The sequence below is a fragment of the Apteryx rowi genome, unplaced genomic scaffold (assembly GCF_003343035.1).
Source record: "Apteryx rowi isolate R43461 unplaced genomic scaffold, aptRow1 scaffold_531, whole genome shotgun sequence".
In the NCBI taxonomy this organism is placed as follows: domain Eukaryota; kingdom Metazoa; phylum Chordata; class Aves; order Apterygiformes; family Apterygidae; genus Apteryx; species Apteryx rowi.
In genome coordinates, this window is record NW_020450796.1 from 264327 (window position 1) to 276878 (window position 12552).

At 44.3% G+C, this 12552-nt stretch overlaps 1 protein-coding gene across 1 annotated transcript in view; it reads left to right on the forward strand.

Moving 5' to 3' along the window:
* Positions 1 to 12552, forward strand: part of PLEKHG4 (pleckstrin homology and RhoGEF domain containing G4) — a 96892-nt gene that overhangs the window by 57869 nt on the left and 26471 nt on the right. Inside the window, exons 11-13 of the mRNA XM_026080992.1 lie at positions 8804 to 8942; positions 11490 to 11612; positions 12171 to 12362. Coding sequence (XP_025936777.1) covers positions 8804 to 8942; positions 11490 to 11612; positions 12171 to 12362 — 454 coding nt within the window. The remainder of the gene's footprint in view (positions 1 to 8803; positions 8943 to 11489; positions 11613 to 12170; positions 12363 to 12552) is intronic.

Genomic DNA, 12552 nt, shown 5'->3' on the forward strand with positions numbered 1-12552 from the left:
CCTACGCTGTACTTGTGCCTGGCCGCAAAGGATTCTGGGTCATCTTGTGTGTGCACTAGCATGGCTCACGGGACCTCTTTAACCTGTACTGAAGCATACGTAATCAGAGCACTACTTGCTCACTTGACTATGGCTGTCCCTGTGTAGTCTGGGCACTGTTTGGTCTCCAGCCGCTGTGTTTACTTGGTTGCTCTGCATGATCTGGTTGTGGAGAAGCGGTGAGGTAGGTACTGCCACCCAACCTGACTCTGCAGAGTGAGATCAGTGAAAGGAAGCTATGAAATTTAGGCAGGTTCAAAGTTCAGAGAAGACAGGACATAAGTAACAGCTGGAACATCTCTCCAAGAGATGTGAGGGAATCTCTGTCACTTAAGGCCTTCAAAATTGAGACCTAGATGTTTTTCCACACTTGGTACCAGAGTGCAGCTGCATGTTGTGCTGTGAGCAAGATCAGTGCAGATGAGCAGAATGGTCTTTCCACTGTGAACATTTAATAGCTGCCTTGGTGGTGCTGGCAACAAAAGAGAATTAAATCATTTGAGACAGTTAAAAGACCATCTGCTTTCTGTATAGCATGGACTTCTCTCTACCTCCACTTCCATCTGCAGTATCGAGGAACTAGGTCTGCTTGAAGTCATTTAAACTCTGGCCAATTAATTTAGGGATCTGTGCTGTTGATGAAGCAGTGTAGTGTATATCTCTGTGTTGCTGTAGGACTAGCAAGACTGCTGTTAATAGCAACTCATGCTCCAAGACAGTTTACAGGTACATGCCACTCTGCAAAGTGGTATATGAGCTCCTTCCAGCAGAAGTAAACCTTGGCAGGGTGCAGGCCCTCAGGAGCTCCAGGAGGGCCTGCCGAGGGACTGCATTAGCACCATCTGGAGCTGTGTCTGTCTGCCACAGAGGCAGGAAGACTGAGCTGGCCATCCAAAATGCGAGACAAGTTGGGGGTGAGGGAAGACAGTGTCTGGTGTTTCGGTCCCAGTCTGGGGAGGTTGGGTGGGATAGCATTCTGGGGCTGAAAGGCAGAAGGTGTGCGCCTGCTAGATGACAGCTACTGCCGTATATTGGTGGTCATGGCCAGGTGAACTGCATTTGGGAAATCCTCACTGAAGGTGGTATTGTCTTTTTCCATCTCACCTCTGCTTTAGAGGTGTGTTCGTTTCTCTCTGTGCAATACCCGGTGTGATGGTCGCTGCTCTGTGTGTTTGCGTGCACTTCAAAAGGAGGCAGTGCTCGTGTCCCTTTCAGTGATGCCATTTTCCTGGTTTACTCGACTAACTCCGCTCATCTGCCCACCTCTCTGGAGTTCTGGGTATCTCTAATGCTGCCACTTTTCCATAGTGCACACTCCTGACATGCTCTGTTGAGATGCACTTTTCAGTGCCAGGCTGGTATGTCTCTCCTGGCGTCTTCGTCTTTTGGTTCAGACAGACTGTCGCTATCGCTTGAAGTGAGGTGAAAAACTGTGCTTAAATGCTGGTCTCGGAGTTTGGCAGCTTTCTCGCACGAGACGCCTCTGAGGTGTCACTGGTGACACAGAAGATGCTGACAAACTCTAAACCTTTGGCCCTTAGCAGCGCTGGGGTGGCAGTGCTCTTCCATTTCTTATTTGGTTGTGTCAGGCAGAGGGAGGAGCGCGTAGCGACATTTCTATCCAAGCACGTACCGTGGTGCTTGCTATTCACCTTCTTTACAGTCTAACCTGTTCCCTGTGTTTGCGTGGTGGTTTTAGCCTGGTGAAAAGCACTTAGGCTCGCATTAAACAAACCTTGTTGCTCTGCACGTAAAGGAGTGCGGAGCCGTTGTCGTTCTGAGTGTGTGTGAAGTGCTATGTGGAGCCAGTTGTGGCATTTGCAGAGAGGTAAAAGATTGCAGAGATCTTTATAGGTAAGTTTTCATTGTTCTTTGAGGCTTTTCATGAGATGACCCCCCCGCCCCCCCCTTAGCTCCCTTTCCGCTGTTTATTTTCTTCTGTCTATGTCCTGAGTTTTTTTGGATTCGGAGGGAATTTGCCCAGAGGACTTCCGTCTTGCTTGTTCTTGTTTGCGATCTTTGTGCCAACAGGCTGTTAGGTACTTAATGACACTGTGTGTTTCAACTGTTTAAAAATAGTGTGGAAAAAAATTGCAAAAAGTTTCCAGTATAGGATGTTAGCTGAACCATCTGATATTCCTGGCTCAGCCTCAGACTGTCCGACAAGCACTGTTTTTTATCTGGTGGAGTTGGGGTAGATGTCTCTAGTGCTGTGGTAGTTAATAGCACAGTCGCTGCTATTACCTGTATCATAAAGATGGGGAGTGTGTAAAAGGAGGGCAAATCAGGGAAGCAGGTATGTGGCTTTAAATGCAATGCATATAGATTTAACCAGGGCATCTTGAAACTGTGGCAATACTAACTCCAGGAACACAGCTCTCACACTTGTGTGGCCAACTAGATAACAAGTATATAAATAAATAGGTTAATGTAAATGACATGAGATTTGGAGGTAGAAAGCTTTTTACAGCTAATAGAAAACCACAGCTTGATGCTTAGTGCTCCCAGAGCAGTGTTGCCACATCCTCTCTCAAGCTCTGCTTTGGCATGAGCTTTCCCCATAAGTAGGCTATTTCTTGGTTTGGGATGTCTGTTTTTCTTCTGTTTTTCTTCCAGTCAGTTTTAGAGAGCTTACTGGGATGTAAAATCGACTGAAGTCTGAGCACAGCTTTATTGTAACTGAATGCAGGTCAGGCTGGTAAAGGAATCTGAGGCTGCAGTTTGGGACAGGACTTGGACCCTCGTTTAGGCATATGCTTCAATCCCATTGCTTTTAAAGAGACTTCAGAATATACTTCTGCTAAAAAGAAATGTTTAAGTAAACTGTGCTTCTGTAGAGAATTCTCTAAGCAATTATGTATTAATTGGTTGGCGTTGTTCCCAGTAAATGTGCTTGACAGATAACCCAGTGAGGAGGGCTTCAGTCAGGTCTGTAGACTTAGCTAGAAATACTATTCCCATCATGAATTGCAGGTATCCCACAAGCAGCCCCAAACTTGGTATTTGACCTCTGTGTCTTTCTAGGGACACTCTGGTATTCTAAAAACTGTATCCAGCTGCTCAAGTGCTTTTATAAGGTAAATAAAACCACTGTGGCTATTTGTGTGCAGCAGCTGGAGAGTAATTACAGTTTATTTAGCAGAACCTGCATTAGCTTCACTATGGCTTTTTCAGATGATAACCTCAGCTGGATGCAAATTTTTCAGCTTGAAGAACAAGAAGGTGCATTTGAGGTTGGCCTCCTTTTATGGGATTGTTACAAATGTGGCAATCGGGTATGTTGATGCTGAAATGCGTTAATGACTGGGAAAGTCTCTAGTGCATTTATGTTCCAGCAAAACAGTCTTAAGCCACATAATACTTCCCCTGCAATTCTGCAAGGATTTCTGCCTGAAAGACAGTCCAGGATGTGTAAATGATTGCAGCGCAGGTGTCAGCGCAAGTGAATTGGGTGTTACCCTCGGAACATGCCTTTAAATCTCTTAGTTGCTAGATCCTCCTCCTTTCCTACCAAAACCTATAAAGACATCCACTAGGGAAGTTCAACACCAGGAGCAGAGGACTAGATGAGGCTAATGTTGTAGCATCTGGCTATGTTTCTTCTAAATTACAGAACGATTTGGGATATCTGGTTTGTCTGTGCAAGTTAGCTAGAGTAAACTTGCTTAAGCACTGTCTCATACGTAAACAAAGGGCAGTATGTCTTGTGTTCCTTCCATCCTTGGACTTTTGCCATTTTAAAAATTGACCAGGGTTAGTCAGAGGATGTGCTCTGCTTTTAGCACTTGCTTTATTTCTGCTCCTCTTGCTGTTGGTTAGAGCAGTTTTCTTCCTTTTCTCCTGCTGGAGACCTCTTCAGTGGCCATGTATTTTCATACACAAGTCAGGCATTTTGCTTTGAAAACCGAAGTGTAACTCTCCAAGGCTAGTGTTTTGAAGGACAGATTCAGACAGAAATAGTCTTTTTTTTTTTCCTCTCTCTAAATTATAGGCTTAAAATTACCCTAACATTATACAACAGTTGGGCACTTCTCCAGAAAGCTGAAGACATTTGGAACCTTTCCACTAAAATGATAATTGCCCAATGAAAACAGGATTTGGGGAAACATAAACTGACATCAAGCTACTCCTTTTTGCTATAAATTATATTGACTCTGCACTATTGCAAAATTGCTTTGAATGATTTGACCATGGAAGAATGTAGTGAAAGACTTCCTACCACACTCACATGTGCAGGGAAATTTCAATGCATCCAAACAAATCTAAGCTTAGACAAAACTTTCCAATGGCTTCAGACAACTCCCTGCTTTTCTTCCTCAGAGTTGCACAGGCCACTGTCAAAATCTCTTCAAGGTGTTTAACCATACGTTTCACTTTGTGTAGCTGGTTACAAGCTGCTTTTTCTTCTCCAACCAAATTTTTGATATTTGTTTTGTTTACTCCAAGCTGCCTTGAAAGCAATCAAGGGCAAGAATGAAAAGCTTTTAAGACAGACTTTTAAGTCTGTCTCTGACAAAGAAAGATTTGTTTGTACAAAGTATAATTATCCTGTGGAACTCGCTGTTGCAAGACATCGTTGAGTTTATTAGTATACTATAAATGACTTAGGATGGACATTTGTAGATAGGTGAACAGATATATACAGGGTTGGGAGAACACACTTAGGCACTTCCAATTTTCACAAGAAGTCTCCATTGGGCACTAAGTGAACTGAAAAAACAAGCTTTCCCATGGACTGTGAGGGATTTCTTTGTTTGGCTCAGTTTGCCTACCTACTTTTTATAATACTAGGGTGAAAAGGGTTATATTTTCCTCTGTGTGAGGCAGTAAAAGATGGGTGTCGGTCAGGGAGCCTGTCTGGCCAGTAAAATTGAACTGTCAAGAGCTGACAACATATGAATGGAGTTCCCTTGGAGATGCAGCAGAATACCAACAACTAGATATTAAGGTTTTAATGAATGCCAGCCAGGCGAGGCAGAACATGTGAGAAGTGCAGGGTTTGTGTCTTGAAACAAAGGAGTGAGGTGCTGGGATGCTGGAGGAACTCAGATGAGGAGGAGGAAGGACACACCTGAAGTTCCTTTGGGGCTCTGAGCCTCAGGCAGCCTTTTGGAAACTTTTCTTCCGAGTGGCTTGTGTGCAGTCACTCAGCAAACTGCTGGCAGAAGCAGGAGAAGGGGCAGCTTTAGGATGTTGTATTGTGTCCTGATAAGTGTATCAGTAGGCTGCTGCAAGCATTCACAGAAAACAAAATGACTTAAATCACAAGATTAAGGGATTTTAAACAACGATACATTGCCTAAACAGCCCAAGTCCTCCAATTTACAAATGAAGACAAGAGCTGATTTCCAGCCCTATTACTTGAGATGAATTCTTTATCCAGTTCCTGTTGATAGTACAGACATCTTGGACTCTGACTTTCTGGAAATTTAAGATGTCTCTGTGGATCTGAAAAGCAGAGGTTTCCTTGCGTGCATTCAGTAACAGAGTGCTCTGTCATTTTTAATACCATTGACTCAGCTGAGATAAGGGGAAGATGACTGCGTATCCCTAGATCTGTAAGCACATGCATGGCTGTCACACATTTGCCAGGACATCAATTGTATCAGGTGGCTCAGTGGACTGAGTGCTTACTTTTAAACTTGAAGCTGTATCTTGGTTCTTCCCTACCACTTTTTGCAAATGCAAGGAAGGCTTGCCCTTAATGAGATCTTCAGGATCTGGCTCCTCCCCCCCTTAGTATTGCCAACCGTTTGAGGTAGTTCCTCCTCTGGTGCCAAGGCATATGTGTGGAGCCAGAGAGCACTGTCTTTTGGGAAGGACTTTTTCAATCCTTCATCTCACCAGCAAGCCACTCATCCAAATATTTTCTCTTCACTTAAGCTGGTCTCCTCAGGCTCTGTGGATGGGCCAGCAGTTGTATTTTATTGCTGCATTTTTGAACCTTACTTTCCCCAGAGTGGTTTGCTGGTCATGAGGCCAGTACTGATCTCAACTGTGCTCCAAGATGATCTGTCTTATCCTTGAGGCTCAGAGATGGCACATGTGAATTAACCTCTACCCAGTGAGCTTTTAATAGGTGTATTTCCATTAAAAAAAAAATCTTTATTTATTTAATAACCTCCTATCCCTGTATCTTAAGGGTGTTTTCCATAGTTGCAGAGCTGTCTTCAGAAGAACCTGTGTTTCGTGACTGTGGGAAACATGCTGTCTGCTACCTGGGATTCTGTAGTACTTGCAACCTCCCAGCCCAGGTTGTGACTGACTCCTGTCAAGGAGAGTTGCTTGAAGTCTGTGAGGGGAGAGCAGGACAGCTGGAGTCCTATTTCTTCCATCAGGTATGGGAAGGAGTGGAGTGGGGCTCCCTTTCCCTATATCAGATTACGTACCATGCTAGGTCAGCCAACAGGAGAGCTGGAACTCTTGGTTCAAGTTACTGTGTTGTCAGATTACCGTCTTGCAATACCTTGTTAAATATTGATACTGTGCATTCTTTCCTTATCATGGATTTGGGTGTACATAAGAACTTCCTCTGCAGAAAAATGTAGCAGAAAACTACCCTATTGATGTGTGTCATCAAAAAAGTAGCGTCAACACCAAATTAATTTCTCTTGGGAGCTCAGAGAAAGGTTGGAAAAATCTTTCAACTCATGAGTGAACAATTGCAAATGTTTGCACCTAGCAGCCTGTAATGTGTAAAGTTTTAGGTGCTTTCTTGTCTATGCCACTGGCAGGGGAAGAATTTGATGTATACATATGCTTTCCTCAGTAAAAGAGAGCATTTTTGCCAGCAGGAACTTCAGACCCGTGAGAGTAGGACCTCAGGATGTCTGCCTGTCTAGCAGTCAATATTGTATTTTGCTGGAGCCATATTCAGAAACTAGGATCTGACTAATATTCTCTGTTGTACAAAAACCAACAGCATTAATGTTGTTGCCAAATATAACTTCAGGCAGCCTTCTGAACTGTTTCTCATTAGCTTTCCTAGCTATGTCACTGCTGCTGAAGGGAACTTGCCTTTAGAACCTGCTCTGTAAACAAGTTTTCCAGAGCTCAGCTTGGACACTGGATATGGCTCTGCTGCTACAAGCCTCCTGGCTGGGATCTGGGTCTGTCACTAGGAAAGGATTATAAAACGGCAAACTGATATCGTCACTGTTTGTTTATGGGTGCTTTCGGGAAACGCAGGAGCAGCCTTACAGCTTGGGTCTTTCCATCTAAGCTTGCAGACTCTCTGTAGAGAACCTGTCTCCTCTGCACTGCAGTAGTATTGATCTTAGTCCAGAAACGATTTGGGTTTTTTGGCTGCCTTTTGGAGAAATTCATTCAGTCTAATGGCATTTTGAAGTGGAAAAACAAAAGTATCTAAGAGCCTGAGGTTTGAGAAGTTGGCTAATAAACAGTATGTGGAATTCTGACTGGAAAAATCCTGTGGATTTGTGCTATGCAGAGCTAGTTGTCCAGAGCTGTTGCACTGCCTCGTGTCCGTTAAGTACCAGCTAAAAACTTCAGGATGGTTGCCACTAAATGTTTGCATATGATAGGTTCAAAATGTCTGTAGCTTAAGGCAGAGATGAACATGAATCCTAAACTGCTTGTATTGATTTCCATTAGCAAAACTTTCATAGTTTTATTAGCTACCTGTCTATTTCACAAGTGCTTTGGATAATTTTAACAATATTTAAAAAAAGCCATAAGCCAGAATGTTGTAAGCCAAGTGTATATGGCAGCTGGTTTAGGGTGAGCACAAGAAGCACTCCAGCAGCTACACGTTCTGGTGCAGTGTGCTGCTGAAAGAAGCTGTAGTATTTTGTTGTAGGTGTCCATTGAGTTAGTTCTTTATAAAAGGAGGAAAAATCTAGAAGCAGAAGAAATCTGACAAGTTTGGGAACACAAAGAAAGAATGAGTTTGAATTCCATCCTCTCCCCTGGATCCTGCCTAAAATTTGCTCAAACCTGTGCTGGAGAGGTGCTACACACATCTGAAGGGAACTGGCTAATATTTGTCTTCTTGCCTGGATTAAAGGATGTGCTCAGTCCCTGGCTCCAACCTGAATTCCTCCATCCCTGCCTGTGCATGCAGGAAATCAGCTTCTGCTGTGGCCAAGCTGGCAGGAAGAGTGCCACATGGCATTGCCTCTTGTGCTTTGGTCAGCACAGCTACCTGTGGAAGGCAGGGAGCTCTGTCTTTGAGTGCTTCCAGCACAACACTGTTGAATTCAACTTTTCTTGGCCCTGGGATGCTGTACACTTTGCTTTTTTGTTTGGCTGGTGGAAGCTCATGAGAGAGAGTAGACTGTCAGGTGCTTTATATTGTCCTTGTTGCTTTGGAGACATTTGCATTCTAGTGTTTGCTTTTTTATTGTTTATTATTTAAATTTCTTCTGGTGGTTTCAGAAACTGAGACTGCCTGAGCCTGTGACTTGTGAAAACCCACTGATGCAAAGATCTGTGTTTATAGAAAGCTGAGTATCCTTTCCGAAAGTGTGACATTTAGATTAAAATGTTGCAAAGAGCCTGGCTGGGAGGTGATGCTCTTGTCCTTCCTGCCAGGGCTTCCGCACTGGAAACAGAGAGCGGTGACTCATAGGAATGAGCAGGGAGCCACAGAATTTTCCCTCTGTGCTCCATATGGAGGTGACCATTACTTGAGTCCCACTGGGAGGATGACTGAAGGGCTGCTGTTAGCCAGCTCATGTTTGTATGAAGTGCTGGGGGGAGAACCTAATGCAAACCCCCTGACAAGACTTGTATCCCCTTCCAGAGACGCACTTGATGCTGCTAGTGTGCTTTATAATCAAGTTGATGAGGGCGTTCACCGACTGGTGATGTTGTCAAACAAACGCATCCAGGAACTGGAGCTGGTGATGGAGTTCGAGAAAGTAGAAGAATGTTTTAAGGAGGTAAGGCCTGTTTGTCTGTTCTAGTGACTGCCCACTGCCACCGTCTGACTGTGTGTCCCACAGCAGGTGCTGGGCCTGTTGGTCTCTCATGTGAAGGGTTTTCTTGTAGAATGATGCCTGTAGGCATTCAGAAAGAAGACTCAAACAACCGAACATATGAATTTGGGATAGATTTTCAGGTGTGTTGAGAACCAAGTCGGTGTTTGCCTGGTATCTCCTGATCCCAGGTATAAGTCTCCTGACCTTTACCAATCTGCTGCTATCTAGGTGTGGCTCAGTGGAATCTCATACATATCTGTGAGGTTTCTCTTGACTCACAAACCACAGTGCAGCAACTCTTGGGTAAGCAGCACACCTGGTGGTGGGATGTCTTCTCACATTGCTCAGAAAAAATACTGTCCCACCAAGAATGTTGAGGAGCCATTCCTCGTGCTCCACTTTGAAAAGCAGCAGAGTGATGGCAACAAGCTGCTGATGAGGCCATGTCTCCCTCTGGCCTGTAGATCCCGCATGGTTTGCCTGTGTCCTGCTGCAGAATGAGCTACATATTGCATACCTACCCCACGCTAGCACCCTTCCCTGCTATATACTCTGCTGTTTGGATTCCTGTGCAGTGCTCAGGTCCTTGGTATGTAATGTGCTCTAGGCATGCTGCTTTTGCCTCTGGGTGCAATCCCTGTGTACAGACTCTCCAAGCAGGAGGGAAACATACTATCCTTAGACCAAGAGCCATGCTTAACCCCCCTCCTGCAATTCTGTGGGGGCTTACACTTCCCTTCCTTGTGGTGGTCATAACCCTTTACAGCCATGGAATAATTGAAACAAACAGGTACTGGTTTCCAGAAAGACCTCTGTCTACACGGCTAGAGGTTTCAAAGGTCTTTAAAAAGTCAATGAAATAGCTCAGGCTCTCTGAGCATTCTGCAAGATCTAATCAGTTCTTTAAGTGTTGCAGTTCCCTGGTATGCTCCCTAAGCCTGAATTTTACCTCCACATTATGGAGTCCCTTATCTGACTCTGTAGAAAATCTCCTTTGCTGTAACTCATCAACAATGAGCAGCTTTATATATCACTTATGACTTTGTGTGTATGGATATATCATACAGATTGTCTGCTGTGTGGAGCTTTCCTTAAGAACCTGTATCCTTAAAGATAGTGCTAGGATCAATTTCTTCATTGCTTTTCTAGGATTCTGGGCTTTCCTTTGGAGAGAATGGGATTTTCAAAACAGGTTGGAGCCTACCTGTTGTTTTCATAGGCCAAGGGGTATCCAAGAGTTTTAATGACCTTTCCATCCCAAGGTAGATACTCAGGCACCATGCTCTGTCTCTTCAGGACAAGAAGTGTGATGCAAGAACCTAGTAAACACACCTTTGAAGTTAAACACACAGGTTCCTAATACCAAATAAAAACGAAGAAAGGGCACAGAGGCAGGTCCCCCAGACTGTCCCTGCTTTATGCTAGACTCTTTTGGATTGAATTGAGCAAAACTGACTGCTCCCAGCTTTCTTTGCTTGCAGATAACCAGTGTTGGCAGCCATTGCTGGCAGCAGCTGCTTCTGCTTTTAAGCCTGCCTAGGAGAACTAGGTAGCAGTATGCCCCCTTGCAGTATGTCACAACCTGGGAATCCAAGCCTATCTCCTCCTCTTGCCTGTGGGCTTTTTCCCTGGGCACAGACCCTCTCACAGCCCAGGAACACAGTCAGAGGTGAATAGAAGTTGGTCCTTGAGTGTGAGTTTGGACTGGGATATGGATTTCGATGATACAAAGAAACAGGGCTAAAGGGTACTTTAGTAAAGCTTCTTTAGTGTGTCCCTCCCCCCAAGTGCAGCTATCCCTGAAGCACTGCAGACAAATTTACTAGCCTGTTTTTCAAACCCTGCGTTGATGGAGATGCTGTGCTATCCTTCCCACCCTCCTGTGTCTGCTTTGCTTTTAGGACACTGTCATTAATGAGCTGTCTACCTGTGGTTGAGGATATAGACTTATAACAGTGGCAATGACTGGGCTCTGACATAGAGGCTGTATGGGGAGCTGCCTTCAGAAAACCCATATCTGAGAGCCTCAAAGAACTGTGAAACATTGCAAATGGTGAGAATCTGTCAGTACGCTCACATTAATTTAGCTCATGTCCTTCTGCCAGTCAGAAATGGGAAGCGGTGTAGGAAATCTGGCAGCAGAGAGATCTTTATCCCATTTGGGGGTAACAATAAGAGGAATACCAGGCTAGCCTACAAGTTTCAGAGCTTACATTAGACCATGTCTCACCCAAAACAGAGCCCAAGCAACTACTTGCCTTGTTTGTGCCTAAGGCTGTGTGAGCATTAGGAGAGTTTAGCAATTACTCAGTAACCTGAAATGGGAAAAGTCCAAACAGGAGGTTTTGCACTGAAATGCCAAGATGGGGGGAGAAGTGTATATGCACATTTTTCCAGTAATGAAATGACCAGCCTTACAAGAGCAGTTCCCTGTTCTTTCCACACAAAGGACAGCCTTGCCAAGTATCATGGAGTGACTAATAGTGGAGATTTTTCCTTCTCTCCTAGGTCAGCGGTTGGATTGAGAACGTTGGCAGAAAACGACTAAAGGAAGTGATCAACTTGGATGATTCTTTAGAGATGCTGCTTCAAGCACAAAAGCAGTTCAGAGAATTTGATCTTGTTGCCAGTGTAAGTGTTGTCTGGTTGGAAGAAAGTATTCTTCAGAGCCTGAAAGGCAGCATCCATGCATCATGCGCACTCAGCCAAAGCCATGATGCTAAGGTGATGTTGGTGGAGGGTTCATCACCAAGGTGCATGTCATTCATTTACTCTGCTTAGCTTCCCAGCTCTCCTCCTGTTGTAGGCAAAGCCACCAGCTCCTTCCCAGCTCAGTGAAGGGCATTTGCCAGTCTTGAGGAAAATAACTATTATGATGGAAGACAGATTTTTTTTTTTTTTTTTTTTTTAATCTACTGAGGTGCTTGAAATTGTCTTGTTTTGATCCTACTTGGTCTATGACCTTAAAAGGGCCACAGGCCTTTACAAGCTGCTCTGTGGCTAATATAGATCATGTTAGATGTCAGGTGACTCTTCAGAATTCTGTTGTAACAAGTACATCCCACCCACCTGATTTGAACCTCAAACCCAGCCTAATTAGCCCCAGCTGTTAATGGCTTTGAAGACTAACCACTGTATCTGTGTCAGGTCTCCATATCCTCCTCATATGCAATCACATTTTGCTTTCAGGAATATTGCAGAAGGGGACAGGAAGCACTGAAGAAGATGGATCGATGGGAAGACTTTTCCTCTGTGGATGTACATGCTTACAAAGTGAAGCTGCAGACCTACAAAGATCAGCTGGAGGAGTTCTGCACTCAACTGGATGAAAACAGGCATCGGATCTGTGAGACAGTCAGGCTGTATGAATTCTTTGACAAGGTGAGACAAGGCATCTGTTGCAGGGATGAGGAGTAAGAAGACTGCTTGGACTCAGTCTAGAACTTGATTGTTTATGAAAAACATGAGATACAGTTTGTGCACCAACAGGGAGCTGGATCTATGATTTGGAAAAGCCCCTTTGAGCTTTCTGCAGTGACTTTTTTTCAAGTCAGTATTTTGGAGAAAGGGT